Raw genomic sequence first — 20327 nt, forward strand, 5'->3', positions numbered from 1 at the left:
ATCTAATTCTATTTAGATTTTAAAGATGAATTTAAAAGGTAGTTTTTGTTTGATTTTTGGGGGGAAAAATGTTAAATGATATCTTTATCTAAAACTGCTTACATAATTCAAAAATACGAAGCAAATTTTGGATGTGTGTAAGGAGCTTCATCTTATAATTAATCTCTCCCTTTGTAATAAACAGGCTGACCCAGTATTACTGCTGGTTTTTAAAGAAAACAGCTTCGGTTTAATAGAATTTTTTTTTAATGAATTTCTGTTTTATATTTATCCCTTTTTAGATGTTGGATGTCTATGACATTCTTCCTTTCGATAATCCAGATGGTGGAGTTTGGAAACAAGGATTTGATATTACCTACAATGAAAATGAATGGGACAATGAACCACTTCAAGTTTTTGTTGTGCCTCACTCGCATAATGACCCAGGTAGTACTTTCTGTTTTGGCACGTAGGGGCTTTTGAATTAAGTAAGGTGCATACTATCATTTCTGTTATAATCTGAGTGTTTTTGAGGCATGCTACATTATTACTTGACTGTTTAGCAAAACAGTCAAACAGAAATATAATATTAATGCTGTTGACTTCAAGGGACAGCTTGTTACAGGAGACGTTATTTGCATACATTAATTGGGGTTAGAACTTGAGTGCTGTTATTAGAAGGTAATGGTGATTTTCTGTGTTTATGTTGCTGATAGACACAGTTTATTCATTGGTGCATCAAATATCGTTTTTATTTTGATTTCTTAGTGTAACTTGGATATTAAATCCTCAGCCACTGCTAAAGGAATGTACTTTCTGGAAGATGTTGCACAGTCAAAAACCTCAAACTTGCCATTAAAACTTCCCCTATTCAACTGTCTCTGTTCCTTAGCCTAGGAAAACTATACTGGGATAATATGAAGTCTGAATTTAAAGTAAAATCTGACTGAAGTAAGACAGATAATTTGAATGTAAGTGACTTTGAATACACTAGATGCTCAGGAATAAAACAAAATGAAAGCTATAATCTGGAGAGACGGTTATCCAGTTATAACAGCTAAAATAGCGTACTGTAAAGTTACTCAGAGGAAGTCACAATACAAACTCTGATCCATGTTTTAGTTGAACTGTCTTTAAAGCTGTGTCAATGTGTTTCCTCTCTAGTTGTGCTCCTGAAAACTTTTCCAACAGAAGCTACACTGTGCAGTTGTCTAATGATTGTGAAGTTGTGCTATAAGAATGTGCAGCGCTTTCTAAGTCTCTCAATCCTTTATAAAATGGGCTGTGGAATTTACCTTTCTCCCTTCTTTCTAATGATGCTAATAACATCATATTCTAACTGGAGGCAGTACATTGGGATCCCATTAGAGGTTAGTTGCTGAGTGTCACCTCTATCCTCAGATGATTTTAGCTAGATTGAAAAACAACCTCTGCACAAGGAGCTTGATGGTTGGGGGTTACAGGTAAAAGCTTAAAAGGGCTTTGCTTAAAGCTTCTTAGGTGTCCATTTACATCATGAGGTTTGATAAAGGCTCAGTTATACTAATTTCTCTTCAAGTGCAGTATATGACAGTGAAGGCTAAGAGCCTGCATTTTGAGTCAGTGTTTTGCTTGACCCTTTTCCATAGGTCAGGAGAAGAATCTTTTTTGTCACTGAAAATTATCTTCCAGATCACTTGTTCTGATGGACTTTTCCAGACTTAAGCAGGAGATAGATGCTTTCCTGTTCTAATGCTAAGTATGCTGTTTTGTAACTGCCTAACTAGATATAAATGCTGAAATGCTAGATTCTTTTCTTTTCCTATTTTGAAGTACACTGCTCTGTGTACTCTCCATACGAGTTCCATAACAGAGCAGTTTTTGACAAGGTCAGGGTTTTTCCTTGTGTAAATTTTTTTAGAACATAACCCTTGGTTCTTTTTCTGCAGGTTTTAGTAATCTCGTTGTCTTTATTTTTATTGTTTTAACCTGTTGTCTAGACACTCCATCTGTAACAGTGTTCTATGTAAGATCAGGTTGGTATGATTTCATTCTACTACCTGGCCTGTTTAACCGATGGTTCATTGAGAAGCATTCAGTTCATTCAGAACTGAACAATTTATTTTGTTATTCTGGAAGGTCTCTTTGGACCTAACCTTCAACTTTCTGACCTTCATTCTTTTCCTTAATCTTTATATCTACTGATAATAGAGTTATGGAAAGGCTTGGGTTAGAAAAAGCCTTAAAGATCATCTAGTTCCAGCTCCCCTGCTGTGGAAAGGCTTGGAATACTCCAGATGGAGCATCATTAGGGCAGAACAGGTGCACCTCAGGATCCTGTTGGCCTTTTAGGCTTCAAGTGTTTGCTGGTGATTCGTGTCCAGCCTTTTGGCTACCAGGACCTGCAAGTCCTTCTCCGTAGGTCTGTTATCAGTGAGTTCTTCTCCCAGTCTGTACACACATCTGGGATTACCATAACTCAAGCACAACTGCTTGCACTTGACTTTGCTGAACCTTATGAGGTCCTCGTGGGCCGCTGCTCAGGCTTGTCCAGGTACCTTTGGATGACTTCCCTTCTTTCTGTTATATCAGCTGCACTACTTGGCAGACCACTGTCTGTGTCATTAATGCTAAAGATGTTAAGGAGTTAGCTGTCCCAGTACCAACCCTTGAGGGATGGTTATCACTGGCCTCCACTTGGACTTGCAGCTGTTGATCACAGCTACATAGTCCAGCCTTTGAATCTGTATCTCCCTAACTTAAAGAGAAGTTGCAGATCCGTGTCAAAGGTCTTGTGAAAGCCTAGGTAGGTGACATCCATTGCTTTTCTTTTGTCTACCAGGGCTGTTGCTCTATCATAGAAGGCCACCAGATCGATCAGGCATGAGCTCCCCTTTAGTGAAGCTAAATTTGGCTGTCTTGGATGAGCTCCTTGTCTCACATGTGAGTTAATATAGTGTCCAGGGGGATCTGCTCAGAATAAGAATCATTGGCTTGTATTATCCCAGGTCTTCCTTTCCTCTAGTCTTACATTGAGGAATTTTGCCCCCGTGGCTCCTGCCTAGAGGTTGAGTGATGTGAGAGGTGTGAGAAGCGTGATCACAATGCAGATTGTGGCAAAGAACTTGCTGAAGAAAAGAACTACATGTCGGCTGAAGCCAGTTCTCCCCTCGCATTTATCAGAGGGTACACTCTCCTTTGCCTTGCCTCATATGACTGATCTATCTAAAGAATTCTTTCCTGTTTTCACATCCCATGCCTGCTGAAAAAGCCCAATCAAATGGGGTACACTTGCACTCATGACATCCCCATCAGGCCTTTGCAGGACTTTGGCATTTTGGAGTTCTTCACCATCAAGGATGTGGGCAGCTCTGTTACTCTGCAGAAGATCTATCTGGGTGCATGTGTTCACTTAGTGTAGTGGCCCCTCTGTCTGGGTTTCCTCCTCACACTGACTGTGGTGGCAGGTGGTCACCATGTTTGCTTCAATAGTGTGTTGTACCCTGCTGCTCTCAGAATTGAGATAGCGGACTGTCTGGTGGCTTGCCTGGGCAAAGCGTTGAGCAAAAGGCTGCACCAGACTCTACTGTTGTGCTGTGCCTGTGGGGCAGTGTCACTGTGCTCCTGGTTGCTAGGACTGCCTTTATACCTGTGGGTGTGTTATGCTGCTGCTCCTGGCCCCTCCCACACCTTCTTAGCAGGGTTAGGCACTCCTCAAAGCTGTGGGTGGTGCTATCCCTGCCCTAGGGTCTCCACAGTTTGTCACAGTGTGATCCCACATTCCACTGTACAGTGTATCTGCACTGGAGCTGGTGGCATTGGAGAATCTGTCCTGCCTCTTTTAATCAGGCAAGCAACTGCAGTAGATTTTCACAGCCAACAACTTTTTGTTGCCTGATGACCACTGGCACTGGGTGTCAGGCTCAGTTTCAGCTGGGATGGAATTTTTTTCTTCAGAGTTATCTGAGATGCTGCTATTTTTTTGGTTCTAGGAGAAAAAAAACTGTTGGTTACACATTGGTGTTTGTAGCTAAGCAGTGCTGTACAAAGCCAAGGCTATTTGCAGTGAAGGGCTCAAGAAGTGGTGAGGGAACAGAATTAGGGCAGCTGACTTAAAGGGATATTCCATACCATATGACATAAAGCAGGAGTTTTGAAGGAGGTGGGACTGCATCTTGCTCTTTTTCACTGCTCAGAAGGCTAGTTGGGCATTGTTTGGGGGATGGTTAGTAATTGCTTGTGCATCATTTGTTATATACGTTTATGTGTATGTGTGTGTATACATATATACATAGTCACAATTATTATCCTTTTCCTTTTCTTTGTCTGAGTACATAGTTTTATTTCAACGCATGAATTCTGCGATTTTCTCTGTCATGTTTGGATTGTTTGTTGTCTGTGGGGAAAGAAAGCAAACGAGAGAGAAGCAAAAACATTTTTGAGTTGCCAGAATGACTAAAATTCTAGGACAGACTTTGCCAGAGTTGGTCCTGCCAGCCCCTTTCCTTGATTAATTTCTTGTGTTGTCATTTACAAAACTTTCTTATCCTGAAAGTATGCTTGCAGTATGTCTGTCATTTCTTTAATTTTACATCTGAATGGTGATGTCTTTTGGTGTGCCTGCAAGTTCAGTTTAATGAAGTTTTATCTGATTCCGCCCTGCCTTCTCCAGCAGTGCTCTGGCCTACATCCAAACACAGAGGCATTGGTCATAATGAATTTTGCTTCTGAGATGGCTTTTTACCAGCAGTCAGTTGTTTATGTTGGAGGAAGTCAGTCGTTAAATCTGTAAGGGACTTGTTCTACCAGCTCTGAAAGAAGTCCTCCGTATGGTTGCCTCTTATATAATAACGTTTGTGTAATTCTGTGAAGTTACGAGACCTGTCTCTTTTCTTTTGTGATTTTTTTTTTTTTTCCTACGTAGGGCATCCCTGAGGACCTGTTCAATATCTTGGCTGACATTGGAGATAACTTTCACCTTTCATCTTACTGGTGTCTTGTTTTGGCTAATACCTTTAATATTAGTATCTAAGTGACACATTTCTTTAATACAAAATCTGTATTTAGGAAACCAAGAAATCATCATTTCCTTGTGCTTACAATCTAAATGTTTTCAATCACAGTCAGATTTCTTTACTGATATCAAATAGCGTTAGACTGAGATACAGTACTGGTATGTGTAGTCCCTTCCATCACTATAGCTGTGATTGTGAGACGCTGATTATTGTTTGCTTTAGGTGCAGTGTTATCACAGGAAATCTGCAGGCTTTTGGTAACAGCACTTTAGTGGAATTGTCTTCAGTATGAAAATGCTTACTAATAAGCACTTGAAATAGAGAAAATTTATCTACAACAGTGATGTAAAATCTCCTGTATTTTGTATTTATGTATCAGACAATGGTTACACGATTCCTTTCCCCCAGAGAATTAAAGGAAAATGCCTTCAGGTGAAAAAGCTTTAAGATACGATGAACCTACACTGGAAAAGTAAACATGAAAAACATTTACCAATAGATAGGATGGGTTGGTAAAGATGTAACTAGAAGCCTATACTGTATTTTCTTATCTGAGAGTACGTTAGCTTTTCACGTAACCAGTTATATCTCTGAAATCTGTAGCTGAAAAGCAAAGAAACTGCCCTGAAGCAGAATCCTTAAGGAAAGAAAAGGTAGCTTTCAGTTCTGAGCTCTGTTTTTAGGAGTGACACTTGGTCTGATGCTCTGAAAGACTTCGTATTGTTAGATTCTGATAAATTTGCCTTGCCTTCTCCCATGAGAACACAACCAGGACCTTCAAAGTTAGAACTCTGTGATTCTTCCTTCAATAGTAATATATGCATTAATTATTGGGAAAATAGGTATGAGAATGAGTACCTCTCATGCCTTGGATGAATTGTGGATGTAATTGTTTCAGCTACTGGCAATCAGTGAAGATCAGAGCAGCTTGCTAACATGAAGTCAGAAGACTTCAAAGATAACTGACCAACCCCTGTAGCATTTATTGCTGTATTGACCATGATCTTGATGATGTTTTTTTCAGTTAGTTATTATAGAATTGAGACTTGTGAACTTTGTAATACATATGTGTGCATATGTTTCAGATTGTAAGACTGTGAAATGGAAAGTTTACTGATCAATGTGTTCATGTTGTCTTCAATAGGAAGCTTTAAAATACAATAATTTCTGTTCATTTAGACATTAATAAACGGCCACAATGTTAAACAGGGAACTGTCTATGGGGATTATGAAAAGATCATACAGTACAAACTGAATGGTGAAGACTTAATATTTCTCTGTGGAGGAGGATGAAGTCTAGGAATAGAAACAGAATTTGCAGAGCTAGGTGTTTATTTGATTTGTTTTGTGATGTTCTGAACTACAGGAAACTCAGTTTTTATTACTGGTTTCTCAGTATTTCTGTGGTTGCATGTTGGATGGTAGGTAGCTTTTAGGTAAAGAGGTTTTCTTTTCATTTTTATGTCAGGACAGTTCCACTGAAAATTGACAGTACTGTTACAGAGAGCATGCTTTTGATTAATGATCAGTATAATTTTTCTTCCCATCTTAGGCACAAGGGCAGCAGATTTGTTATGCACACAGCAGAAATATGCCTTGCATTGTGTAAGCCAAACACATTATTCTCTCTATACTTTTTTTAAGTACCTCATATTTCATGACAGATTTTGCTTTTGGTAATCAAATAAGTTGTTAGTTATGATTATGAAAGTAGTGTGTGGCAAGTATGGAATAACTCTTGGAATTTATTGAAGAAAAATCTTTTACAAGATGAAGAATGGTACTGGAAAATAAGAATACTCTTTTACCATTTTAGTATAAGGATTTCTCCTCCTCAACAGTATTACTAGGGAGAATAATTTTGGGTCAAGTTCATGCTCTGCTTATGTTTTGAATTACCATAAATGTTGCAGGTAGCTTTCTGTCATGTTGTGGTTTATACTATGCCAAACAGAAAAATGAGAATCTTAAGACTGCTTTAGCTTTTTCAGTTAACTTTACCTCAAAGACAACATACTTCATCAAGTTTCCGTTCCCATTCTTAGCCAAGGAGTTATTCGTGGTTATTGCAGAGGCACTTTTTATGTCAAATTAGCATTGAGGTCTTTGTCACAAACTTTTTTTTTTTAATAGCAAAGCAATAAACTTGTTTACTTTCTTTAGTTAGTTTTGACATGAATGATATGAGATCTCTGAATAAAACAATTGATGCATATACTTTAAGGACTTTTGTTTTTAATTACTGGATCAGCAAGCTTTTGGATTTTTTATTTCTAGTATTTGTGTTATTACTGACTGTTCCTGTGTATGATTAGTTAAGCACATGCCCCATTTTAAAGTTCTTGAAAGCTGATTGCACTGAACTTGCAGCTATGTGTCTGCCAATCTTGTCTTTCGTTCTTTTTCTTTTTTAAGCTTTCCACGTTACCTAAGTGTGGATATAATGTGAATCTAGACACCCTCCTTCAGCTTTTTGTAATAGTTTTCTGTCTTCCAGGAACTGGTTAATTTAGTGTTAAACAGAACTATATGAATTTAAAAAAAAAAAAAAAAAAAAAATCACCAACATTTTTTAAACTAATTTGGGTGTGCATCTTAAAGTTCCCAGGATTGAAGTTTCGCTACTTTATTGTTTTACTTTTCTGGATAGCTATGCAGTGCTAACTGAAATTCAATGGTTTTACTTAATTGTGCAGTAAAATTGATAAATCACTTAAACTTCTTTTTTCAGTTACAGAAGGTACTGAAATGTGAATTTTAGACTAAGTGATTTAATCTGATCTACTGTAAATTAAGTTGGCAGTGCAAACTGCCTTCAAAAATGCATTTATCTAGTAACTGATAGTATTCTAGCCATTCACTAGATACACTTTCATATTTTCAAGGTTGATCTCTGATTCTTAGCATGATCAGGTAAAGTGCTTTTACATATATGGTTACTTTTTGCATTATGCTAGTTTGTCCACTTCTGTCCTAATTTTTGTTTTGAAACTTTACCTGTGTCTCTACTTGCGTGTCCTAAAGTTTCAGGGAGGAACTGAGATGGGAAGTATAGAGAAATGCTCTAGAATTTTTTTGAACATCAGTTGCGTTGACTATGGGGCATGACTCTTGGGTTCTGTCAACCAGGAAAAAATGTGTGAATGTTAGGAAAAGTGGAGATAGAGGAAGTAAAACCCCAAGCAGCTAGATTATAATTTGTGGTAAGTGAGGAAAGCTGAATTTTTTTCATTTAAGTAGACAAATCCGAGTGAGGCAATCCAAGGTGTAGCACTACACCCTCTATTCCTATGTCATACACTTGCAGAAAAGGAAAGTAACTGGCAAAGCCCTAAATAGTTGTGAAGTCAAGAGTAGATAAGAAAATTAAAGACAATATTTTTTCCTTATTTACAATTTTATTTTGAGGAAGATCACACTGTGAGTTTAAATTGAGAATTGTGACTGCTGATGTAACTGTTTAATTTTGGCAATTGTCGCTTTAAGCTGCTTCACTCTTTCCAAAGTATTTGATTTTTTTGTGTGTATGTGATCCAAATACACTGGTAAACCTTTCAACTTAGGAATAAACACTTAGCTTATGTGTAAGCAAAGTATGAACTGGAGTTGTACTAAAATCTTAAGTGATGTTAGGGACTGAGACGTGAATTAATATTTAAGGTGATAGTTGCATATAGGTAGCAATTGCAAGAGAATTTATTTATTATTCTCTTCAACTTCTGATACTTAGGTAGAATGTTTACAGCTCCATGCAAAGTTGGACAGTCTCTGTAAGTAAGGGGCTTAAGAGCTATCTATTTAGAACTGAATGTATCAAGTTCGGGTTACCAGATGTACAGTAATGACATGTCAGGTGACGTTCTGATGGCTTGCAACTTATTGTGTGAGCACTTAAATTTTTCCTAAGACTTCCTCAAGATTCGGAGTGCTAATTCTGCCTCTGTAGCTTAGCTGAAAATATATTAAAAACAAGTCTCCAACAATTTTTTTTTCCTACATTAAAATGTAATTTTATGTCATTTGCTTTGTTATTTGTCCTTGTCATTCTTTATGTTGGTTTATTATTGAGATTTCCTATGATGTTTAAGACAACCAACTCAGTGTGTGCTCCCTTTTATTTCCGCAAAGTAGTCAAGTAACAAAAGCATGCTAAAATGGCTTATGATGATGACGTATTTCTGCATATGAAGAACATAAAATGATCTGAATGGTTTCACCTCATTCTGCATGAGATCTGTGCTAATGTGAGAACATTATCCCTTGCAGAAGAAACTCCTAGTAAGAAGTTGTGAATTTGTAGCCTGCTACATGGAATTCATTTGATGCAAGTATCAATAAAGTATTTATTTGGTTTGTTAAAAGCTAAATTGGAAAAGATTATTTATCATGTAGCCACAATTCTTTGAGTAAAAGCTTCTGTAACCAATTACTGGTTGAAATAGATTGTGATTTTTTGCCAAATTCTTTGGCAGCATTTTGATTAAAACCAGCATAAAACTAAAATAAGCTCAGCTTGTTCTCTGCTTTTTTTTTTGCCTTTTTTTTTTTTTTTTTTTTTTTTTTTTTTTTTTTTTTTTTCAGCCATTGTGAAATTGTAATTTACTGTCAGCTTTTTGTGTTAAGCTTTCGATACCTTTGAGGAAAAGTATATTTCACATCTGGATTGAAAGCTCTCAAATTAACCTTCTCAAAAAAATGTAGTCTTCTCCTTTAAGTTGTTTATACAGAGAAACATAGATGTGGAGATTCTTCTAGATACAAAGCATCCTGTTTGTTTGTTTCTTTGTTGGTGTCTTATTGTAAAGACATTGAACTAGCTCTTTTCCTCAGGAGTGTTATAATTTTCTTTTCAAGGTAGAAAACTGAAGTTTTTCTTCCTAAGATCTTATCATGAATATAAAGCAGAATAGAATCTGAATATTGATTTAGAATTGTTGTAGTAACAAAAATAGAGTTTATAATTATACTGAAATCTTTTGCATTTATCCAACTGTTTTGAAACAGTATTAACTAATTCCAGAACAGCTTAATGCTTTTTGTTGGCATTGTCATATGTAGTAGTGACTTCACAGAACAAAAACCAAGGGAAAACTGATAATCAGCGTGAAATCATTAGGGTCAGATTTATCTGGATGAAGTCCTCACATCTCATGGAAACTTCCACAAAATCTTAAAATGTAGGTGCCATAGGGATGGTTTGCAGTATCACTTGTGTTTTCTTCTGTACTTACTGTGTATTACTGAAGCTCAGCTACCAAGTCCCTTTTGGCAGCACATGCATTCATGACAAGAACTGTTATGAAGAGTAGGAGTATTCTGCTCGTGTGTTAAGTAGGCAGTTTTATCTCCCCCCCTCTCCCCATGCAATTATGGAAAGACAAATCTTCCAAGTTTTGTAGTGAAAGATGAATGTACTTTCTCATATAAGGTATTAGGTAAGGACTTTCATGGAAGGCTATGCAGTGTGAAGCCTGAATGCTTGGTTAATTAGATATGCATCACTGAATTGGTACATTTTAACAGTCATTGCTGATAGACATCTGGTAAATGTTGCTGGAGTTGTGCAGCAGGGCTTTGTGCTGCTTAGTTGCTTCCATTTTACTTCTTTACACCTGAGGCTGTGCAATACCATTAATCTCTATTCATTTTCTCTTTAACGTCCATGTATAATGTGTTGCTAGTAATTTTGCTATGTAAGATTTTTAGATAAATAAGAAATTCAAGGACAATTATGGGGATATGTATGATGGAATAAGTCACAGGCTGGTAAGACACCAGTTAACATATAGTCTTCTGTTGAGAGAGATGAGGAAACATAATGGAAATCATCAAGGGATATGAATTTGCAGATATCTACATCTTTCCTTTCTTCATTTCTGCTTAAATTACTTTTTTAAAAAATACACAAGTTAAAAATTTGCATATTCTCAGCTGATGGAAGTAGAATACCTAATAATCTGCATGTTTAATACAAGAAAATAAAACAGCTGAACTTTGTAAAAAACAAAGAATTCCCCTCCAAAAACAAAACAAGAAAAAAAAACATGAAGCCAACAAAAAGCCCTCAGAATTTAGCACTACAAACTAACTATAGCATGTAAGATTCAGCTCAAGTTTTTGCAGGGAGTGGGAATAAGATAGATCACTAAGACTTTTGAGAGTAACTTAAGTTTTACTTTTTTTTTTTTTTTTTTAAACTTAGGTTGGCTGAAGACTTTTGATGATTACTTCAGAGATCAGACACAGCATATCTTAAATAACATGGTTATTAAACTGCAAGAAGACAACCGAAGGAAATTTATTTGGTCTGAAATTTCTTACTTTTCAAAATGGTGGGATGGAATAGATAGCCAGAGAAGGGATGCTGTTAAAAGGTTTGAACACTTTTGCTACTTCTTACATTCCATATTGCATGTTTTGATACTTCATGTATAATTGACTACATTGTAAGCTTTATATTTCACTTGTGATGCAGAATTACTACAGCAAGTACATTACTCAAGTACTGACTTTTTGTTTACTGTTTTCCAGTTAAAAATTACAACTGTTATGAGAAATATGATATGATTCTCTGAGAAATAGAGCTTCATTACTGACTTACTGAAAAATTGTCTAAAAGTTTCCATGTCCAATCTTGAAGATATCATTCAAATTGTTATTAAATTGTGATTGTAAGCCTGACTTCTTTATGAAGTTCTTTCATGGTAGTGATTTATGTATATATATTTTTTCCTTTAGTTACACACTTACAACACTGTGAAATGACATTGTTCCTTGTTAAATACATTTTTAAGACACGTGACACTTCAGTTGTACAACCTCACTCCTCTAATTTATTTTTAAAATCCCAAGTTGAAATATAATACAAAAGTAAATGATTTGCATAGGCACTGAAGTGAGAAAATGTGCTCCTTGATAAATATAAGTAAGGATCTAGTTAAGAGTTTTGAAAAACGTGTTCAGTTTTTAATGTGCTTTGCTTCAAGACTGGATCCAACTGTCGATAGCTCACCTCTGAGATGCTCTTCTGCTCATACTCCTCCTTCAGGATGCATAGGGTGCAGTATACTTCAGGGTTACGAAAGCCTCACAACTGCAGAGTTTATGCAAACATGAAAATCTTGAAAATGACGTGTAAATAATTTTTTTAAATATTTTTCTAATGCATGAATATATGTATGAGTTCTTTTTTGAGATTGAAGAAATACATTGGAACACTGTAAGAGGCAAATGTTAAGGAACTATGTGCTTTCTTCAAGGAAACTAGATATTAGTTTAAACTGCTGCAACAGTTAGGGAAACTGCACTGGTAACTTTTTGCTGTATGAATTACCATACTTTTATTGGTATTATCTGTATTAGATTATTTTAACACACTCTAGTATACAATAGTAAGACTAAATTATAGAGACAATCTGATGCTGGAAGCATCATTCTATTATTGACATCTTCATAGGGAAACTGGATCATCTTGTGTTTCAGGAATGCAGTTTAATGAGTGAGCTATTCTGCAGCCTTTATATACATAACAAACTTTGAAGGTTTATTTAAGCTTTCTAAAACAATAAAAAGAACAAAGCATGGGAGACATTAGTAGCGCTTTAATTGTGGCATCTCACTCAATTAACCTCTAGCACCATGACATGTACACTATTTCATTTTTGTAATTTATGCATGAAATATTTGAAATTATTTCCTGACTTGAAAAGAAAAAAGCTGTAGTAGAGCTGTAACTATTGTTGTACAGAGACATTAAGAAATATACAGTTCATATATTCATTTGTTCACTGTTTGATTAAAAACAGTATAGTCCAGTGATGGAAGTAACATGATTCAGATTTTGTCATTGTGTCCCTTATAAGTAACTATTGGATATTCAGAAATGGATTTTAAAACTGTATTTCTAGATGCAAGGTTTTGATCACAGTTTACATAATTTTCAGGTTAATAAAAGATGGGCAGTTTGAAATAGTAACAGGAGGATGGGTAATGCCTGATGAAGCTTCTTCTCATTACTTCACTTTAATTGACCAACTGATAGAAGGACATCAATGGCTAGAACGGAACTTGGGTATGTACACTGAACTAAAAGTTAACTGCACTAATACAGCTTTCTAAAAAATATGTCTAAAAAATAAGAGGCGCTGCTTGCTCTGCTTCCCAGAAATATTAAATCAGATCTTTGTAGTGAAAACCATAAGACTGACTCTAATATTTGTAACTGCAGTTTGCCGATAAACAAACAAAAAAACTTTCTAGATGAAGTGTACTTAAATTATGTTCTATCCTGATGTGTTTTACTGGTCTTAGGAAGTGGGACTTTGGAAAATGATGACAGGTTTTCACATTCTTTGAAAATTATTATTCTGTGTGTTTGGGTCTATTCTGTAGTCAGTATATTAATTGGACTTCTGTGTAAGATAATTAAAAATAATCTTAGAGTAATTGTAAAACCTAAACTTACTCTAATATTAAAATTGTTTGCATTAAAAAAAAGTAAACAAATAAAGACAACACATTAACTTTCAGAACTTTAAGGAATTATTGGAGTAAGGTATTTTTGGCTTACTTCCATAAGAAGAGATAACCTCTTCTACAGGGGAATTATTTATTTAGTGATTTTAATGGTAGTTTAACATTATCCTATTTAATTAAATTATTTTGAAAAGTTGTTATACTGTTATCTTAATAGAATGGCTTGGTTTTAAAGGGACCTCAAAGATCATCTAGTTCCAGCCCCCCTTGCTGTGGGCAGGATAGAATCATAGAATCATAGAATCGCAAGGTTGGAAACGACCTGCAAGATCATCTGGTCCAACCACCCTCCCATTCCTATTAGTACCATAAGCTACTAAACTGTATCTCGTAGCTCCTCATCCAGGCGCCTCTTGAACACTACCAGGGACAGCAACTCCACCACCTCCCTGGGCAGCCATTCCAGTGCCTGACCACCCTTTGAGAGAAAAAGTTTCTCCTAATATCCAACCTAAACCTCCTCTGGTACAACTTCTGGCCGTTTCCTCGGGTCCTACTATTAGCCTGGGAGAAGAGGCCAGACCCTTTTACATCACAGCCTCCCTTCAGGAAGTTGTAGAGTGCAATGAGGTCTCCCCTGAGCCTCCTCTTCTCCAGACTGAACAATCCCAGCTCCCTCAGCCACTCCTCATAAGATTTGTGCTCCAGACCCCTCACCAGTTTCGTTGCCCTTCTCTGGACACGCTCCAGGGCTTCAATGTCTTTCTTGCAGTGAGAAGCCCAAAACTGAATACTAGAGGTGCGGCCTCACCAGTGCTGAGTACAGGGGATGATCACCTCCCTGCTCCTGCTGGCCACACTATTTCTAATGCAGGCCAGGATGCCGTTGGCCCTCTTGGCCACCTGGGCACACTGTTGGCTCATGTTCAGCCAAGCATCAACCAACACCCCCAGGTCCCTTTCCTCTTCACAGTCATCCAGCCACTCTGCCCCAAGCCTAAGCCTATGCCCAAGCCTATAGCGCTGCATGGCCAAGCCTATAGCGCTGCATGATGTTCAACCACATGATCAGACTGCCCAGGAATGCATCATGCCTGGCCTTGGACACCTCCAGGGCTGGTGGTATCCATAACTTTTGTGGGCAGCCTGTGTCAACGCCTTGCCATATTCAAAGAACTTCTTCCTGGCATCAAACCTTAAACTCCTTTTTTTTTTTTTTTTTTTTTTTTCCCAGTTTGAATCTGTGCCCCATGTCTTATCTCTCTGAGCTCCTTTCAAGTATTGGAAGATAACAACAAGATCTTTCTGGAGCCTTTTCTTTTCCCACTGAAACAATCCCAACTTCCTCAACCTTTCTGCTTAGTAGAGATGTTCCAGCCCTCTGATTGTCTTCATTCACTCCTGTCCCCCCCCCGCCTCACACCATTGTGAGATCCAGCTTGAAAGACCAGGAAGGAATAGTAGTTTCCTGGCTTTATCGTACCTGGTCTGTTCTTTTTGATGTCTCAAATGCAGGCCCCTGGTAGACAGCAAACAACTGTTTTTGTTTTTATTTTTTTGATTTTTTTTTTTTTTTTTTTAATGAGAAGGTAAAAAGAAAAAATGTATTGAAAGGAGCCGCACTGAAGAATTATTTAAACAAGAGGTGGATACAACTTCTTTATTTGCTAGTATGAAATTAAATTAAAAGACAATAGTAACCACTATTATTCTGATGTTTGCCAGCCTAGTAAATTAATTCAGTTTTGAAAGAAAAAAAGTCCCAAAGCAAATGTAGATTAAAATTATTTAAATTACACTGACTGAAAATTAAACAAGTCACATCATGTTTTCATCTGTTTTCATCAGTTCATTTTCTTTCAACATTTCTTTCCAATTGTAACATCTGGAAATGACTTAAATGAGAAGGAAGTTTAATTATGTTTCCATGTAAAGCTGTTTGAGACAAAATGAAAATAGTGCCACAATATAGGGTACTACTCTCAGGTTTTTTTTAATGCAGTTAGACAGACAGGCTTGCCTCTAGAATATTTGATTTTTTTCAGAAGTAATTATCTGTTTAATTCTAGATATTTAATTTCAAGGTGTGTTCTATAGGAGGCTTAGTACTCAGCTGTGTATTTTATTTTATTTTATTTTATTTTCTTTGACGTTCTGTATTTAATGGTCTGATTTGAACTACATTGGTACATCTTTCTTTCATCCACTTAAACTTTTTACCTTGTCAACAGGAGTAAAACCGAAGTCTGGTTGGGCAGTTGATCCCTTTGGGCATTCACCAACAATGGCCTATCTTCTGAAACGCGCAGGATTTTCAAAAATGCTTATACAGAGAGTTCATTACTCAGTTAAAAAATATTTTGCAACTCAGAAGACACTAGAATTCTTTTGGAGACAGAACTGGGGTATGTGTTTTTCCTTTCTGTCAATGTGTATATTTTGTTTATACAGGGAAAATGTGGAGATGACTTGAATAAATACTCTGAAAAATCTTTACAGACAGGTTGTTTAGAGTAGTTAGTCTAGTTTAAAAAAAATTGAAGTTCCATTAAAAAAGAAATAGACTATTAATTTTATTTGAGGATACCTTTTGCAACTAAAAGGAAAAGTGAGTACCTGAACGTTAGGGAAGGGATTAAAATATGAAAGCTGCAGTTTTTCTGTCGGTCATCTTATCATACTGTTTCTTTACTTTTGAATGTGCTTTTATTTCATTTTCCTTCTCCCATCTCTTTTACACAAGGAGGAGAAAAGTGTTTCATGTTCTTTTTAATGTTTTTTTTCCTATTTCCCACTTAAAAACTTTAAACAAAAATTCATTTTAATTTCAACTATAGAAAAAAAGTACACTTTACTTTTAGAATAAATGTAATTGCTTTCTTATAAATTACATGTTATACAGTTTGAAAGGTTTCATAATTAATGTGGTCATTATATCTTAGAAAACTGATATGTGTTTAAATGAATGTGCTGTTCCATATGAATCTTTTGTTGTGCTTAATATACTGTTCCAAGTCCTTATAAGGTGAACGGTGAAGATATGCAATCAAGTTTACTTTCTGCTTTTTTAAAATAAGCTGATACGTCACTATTTTGTCAGTACAGAGCATAACAAGTTTGTTTTATACTTGCTATTGAAAGGTAGTGATGCTTTTGAAGTTTTATGGTATCTGTGTGTTGTTAATCAGAAATTGCAGTGAGAAGGGTACTCAAGGAAGGCAATCTGCTATGCAAGAAAACTTCTCCTGAGGAAGACATAAAACTGTGAAATAATCTTTCAGAAACAATTCAGAGTTTTTTTTTATTTTAATGTTGGTATATGCCACTCGTTTAATAGATGACTTAACTGACCTGCCCGTTTAAAATGATGGCATGCGTAAGTCATGTGTATGCTAATGGGGTAGTGTTTGGATTTCAGAAGAAGGCTTTTCAAAAGAGATCGCAGATCAAAGTTCAAAGCATGCTCATCTGACATAATGTGTAGATGTAGTACCTGAGATGAAGATAACAGCTGTATTTGAAAAGTAAATACATATATTAGTGGATAATTGCCTTTTAAGGCAATATACAGGTTCCTTGGTACATCAGCAGCATTCATAAAACGCTTAAAATGCGTATTGAAGTAAACAGCATTTGGAAGTTTTACCACATGAGCAAATTTAGGGTTCATTTAAGATCTGAAAGAACTTAAGGGTTTTTTTTTTCAAATTAAATTTTGGAATACCTTCTTTTGAGAAGGACAAAGTTTGTATACAGCTCTAGTGTTAGTGGGACAAACTTTAAAGAATGGACTGACTAATTGGAAAATTTAAGAATTCACAAGTCCTTACATAGAAGTATATGCACTTCTATTTACAAGTACCTAAAATGTATTTTACAAGTCTATGGAGTCATACTGGTAATGTAATGAAGTCACATGTTCCAGAAATCCAGATACTGTTAAAGCTCATCAACTCAGATGTACTGAAGAGAGTAACACCATATTTATTTATTTATTTATTTTGAGGGAGGCTGTTGCATCATTTTATTTATTTTTGCGTAGTTTCTTCTTTTTGTTTGCTTGAAGTGCAAAAATATTTTTGTTCACTTCTCTAATTCTGGAAGTAGTCAGCTTCGTGTGAGTGGGAAAAATCCCTAACATTTTCTTCATATATTTCCAAACCACTCATGCTTTGTTGGGATTCCAGTTGTGTTGGATCCATTTTTAGCCTTTATTATTATATCAAGCGTACATAGAAAACTTTCTGCTCTACGTAGAATTTAGATACGGATATTCAAAGCAAGAAATTGTCTTGGTCTTGGATTGAGATAGTGGAACTGATTTCGTTCTGGCAAATTAAGAATTTATAGTAAAGGTATGCTCTATTTATTTAATTGCAGATTTGGGATCCAGTACAGATATCCTTTGCCATATGATGCCTTTCTATAGCTATGATATTCCTCATACTTGTGGTCCAGATCCAAAAATCTGCTGCCAGTTTGATTTCAAACGTCTTCCTGGTGGAAGAGTAAGCTGTCCATGGAGAGTTCCGCCTGAAGCTATTCACTCTGGAAACATTCAACACAGGTACAATTTTTTCATATTCTGAGGAAAATAACTTCAAAACCAGACAGAAGCACTGGTCTAAGATCACAACTATGATTAGCTTGGTGAGTTTGTGTAGTTCTTAAGTTAAGTATGTAGTGGGAAAATAATACCTAGTGTTTGCTCTTAAGTTCAAAGTGTGGTAGACAGTGAAGTTTGAGAATGGATGATAATTAAGGAAGACGCATTTCATTTTTCTTTTCCATTTCTTGTCATGTGAGTTTACAAGTTTTATAAGCTCTGGTAAATCCTGGTTGTAGGCATGCTAAATTTTTTTGGTTTTCCTGTTCACTTGGGCCTTGCTGACAATGTACTGTGGTACATCCAGTTAAACTTGTGTGTATTTGATAATGAAACAAGAAAAGAAAAAAAAGTTCAAATGTGACTCTTTCAGAATGTCACTTCAGTTTATCTCAGTGTTTCAAATACTTGCCACATTCTCTGCTCACACCCCGCCACATTCACTGTAGTTCTGAACACCTCAGGAATCCAAGCTGTTAAGTTGTTGCAGTTTATTGTTCTGTTTTCTGAGAATTTTTTTAAACATTTTTTCTTTCAACATTTTTATGTTGATAGCAGAAACTGTAAAAATAATCTTGAATTGAATCAACTTTTCTGATGGTTGTTCTTTTTTGAATGAAAGTTCTTTCCCTACCACTATTTACCTTTTTTACTTCGTTTTCGTAAATACAGGTCAGAATTCTCAACTAATTTGATGCATCTAAGGATCTGTATTTGGTCAGGACAGTACTGTCAGTATCACTGGGCATTCACTGGTACAGCTCTGAAGTATCAGTATTATGCAAGTTGAAGTATGTAAGTGACTTTTGGGTGTGAGTGGGTTTTAGCTCCTTCGGTATCAGAATAATGGTTTGTGGTTCTAGTTGCAGAAATTCTTTGAAACTTTCTAAAGTATATTTGCAGAACAGAAGAAGCTACGTCATAGAGGTAGTACTGTGTGTATTTATCAGATATCTTTATTGTTCTTTATTTTGTGTTTCTTTATTGTGTTTTATTTTGTGTAGTTTTAACCACTTCAGTGTGGGCCAAAACCATACTTCATAAGTTTTTTATAGTATTTAAGCAAGCTTATCCTATAGAAAATGTGGAACATTGTTAGAGAGTTTATCTTAAGGGAAATGGAATCCAAGTCCACATTTGGGAAATTCTGATAAGTATGTGCTGAATAACTGATGAAAGCAGCATGGAGAAAGAGAGGTTTCCTGATTTCTGACTGTAAATTTGTGTAACGCTATAATTAAGATTGGTCCAATTGCCCTACTTCTGTATTCATTTTGAATATTCCACTGTGAAAGGGCCTTCAGTACAAAATCTAGGTAGTAGTTACATAGCATGTGGTTCACTGTAATTTTGGTGAATTCAAGGTAGTTTGTCTCCTTCCAGTGGAAGACTTAAGGGACAGCGAGGATAGCACAGTTAAGCATTCTGTAACTGCAGTACAGTGAGATATTTTCGCATGGTATGTCCTCACAGTACTTGGCAATCTGTGGCTTAGCTTTCCTAGTGTAAATGCTTTAAATGAATCTATGTTCTGCGTCTTGTGTGTTCTGTTTAAAAACTAAAAATATTCAGATGCAATCCAGTTCAGAAAAAAAACGAGGTGTTTTGATACTGTTAATTAAATTTCGAAGTTTTACGTATCCATTTACTTTACTGTTTTGAAACTAAATAAATCTGAAGATGGAACTGCTAAAGTTATTTTTTCAGGAAGTCTGTTTTCTGTGGTCCCATTTACTGCCTTCAGGCCTTGTATAACAGCTGTGAGTACAAGAGAAGTCTATGAAGGTGTTCAAAATTATTGCAAATTGCTGCGTATGACAGCTTTAAGAATAGCAGGGCTACTTTAAAGTTTTATTCTAGATGCTGATTATTTAAAGCGAGCTATTATCATCAGAAATGTGATTTGTAACATTAAAAAATTATATATATCACATATATCACAACCGTCATGTTTTAGTACTAGAAATGATGATAGGAAAAAAGTAATCTTATTTGAAAGTAGAAAGGTGAAAGGTGATGACAGAGCAATAATTATGATAGAGTACAGATAAAATTTTCAGTTACTGAGTGTTTATCATTAGTAAGGAAAAGCTCACGTGTATTTAAGTCCCTGTTATGTAAAGAAAAATCTTGATTATGTGACTCAATTTGTTGCAACAGATGTGTGTACAAGTGGCAAATGGTGAAACTGACTTGTTGTCTTTGTGTTCAGAGCCTGGCTTTACGTTTGTGACACAAGAAAGAGGATAAGCATTTCCACTTCAATAGTGTAG

At 35.9% G+C, this 20327-nt stretch overlaps 2 protein-coding genes across 2 annotated transcripts in view; one reads left to right on the top strand and one right to left on the bottom strand.

The window, feature by feature from the left end:
• PJA2 (praja ring finger ubiquitin ligase 2) overlaps positions 1-20327 on the bottom strand; it is a 293785-nt gene that overhangs the window by 150354 nt on the left and 123104 nt on the right. The gene's annotated exons all lie outside the window — the stretch shown is intronic.
• Positions 1-20327, top strand: part of MAN2A1 (mannosidase alpha class 2A member 1) — a 113708-nt gene that overhangs the window by 19901 nt on the left and 73480 nt on the right. The window contains exons 3-7 of the mRNA XM_048931363.1: positions 282-426; positions 11176-11347; positions 12917-13044; positions 15680-15853; positions 17829-18015. Coding sequence (XP_048787320.1) covers positions 282-426; positions 11176-11347; positions 12917-13044; positions 15680-15853; positions 17829-18015 — 806 coding nt within the window. The remainder of the gene's footprint in view (positions 1-281; positions 427-11175; positions 11348-12916; positions 13045-15679; positions 15854-17828; positions 18016-20327) is intronic.

Source organism: Lagopus muta, chromosome Z (genome assembly GCF_023343835.1).
Source record: "Lagopus muta isolate bLagMut1 chromosome Z, bLagMut1 primary, whole genome shotgun sequence".
NCBI lineage: Eukaryota > Metazoa > Chordata > Aves > Galliformes > Phasianidae > Lagopus > Lagopus muta.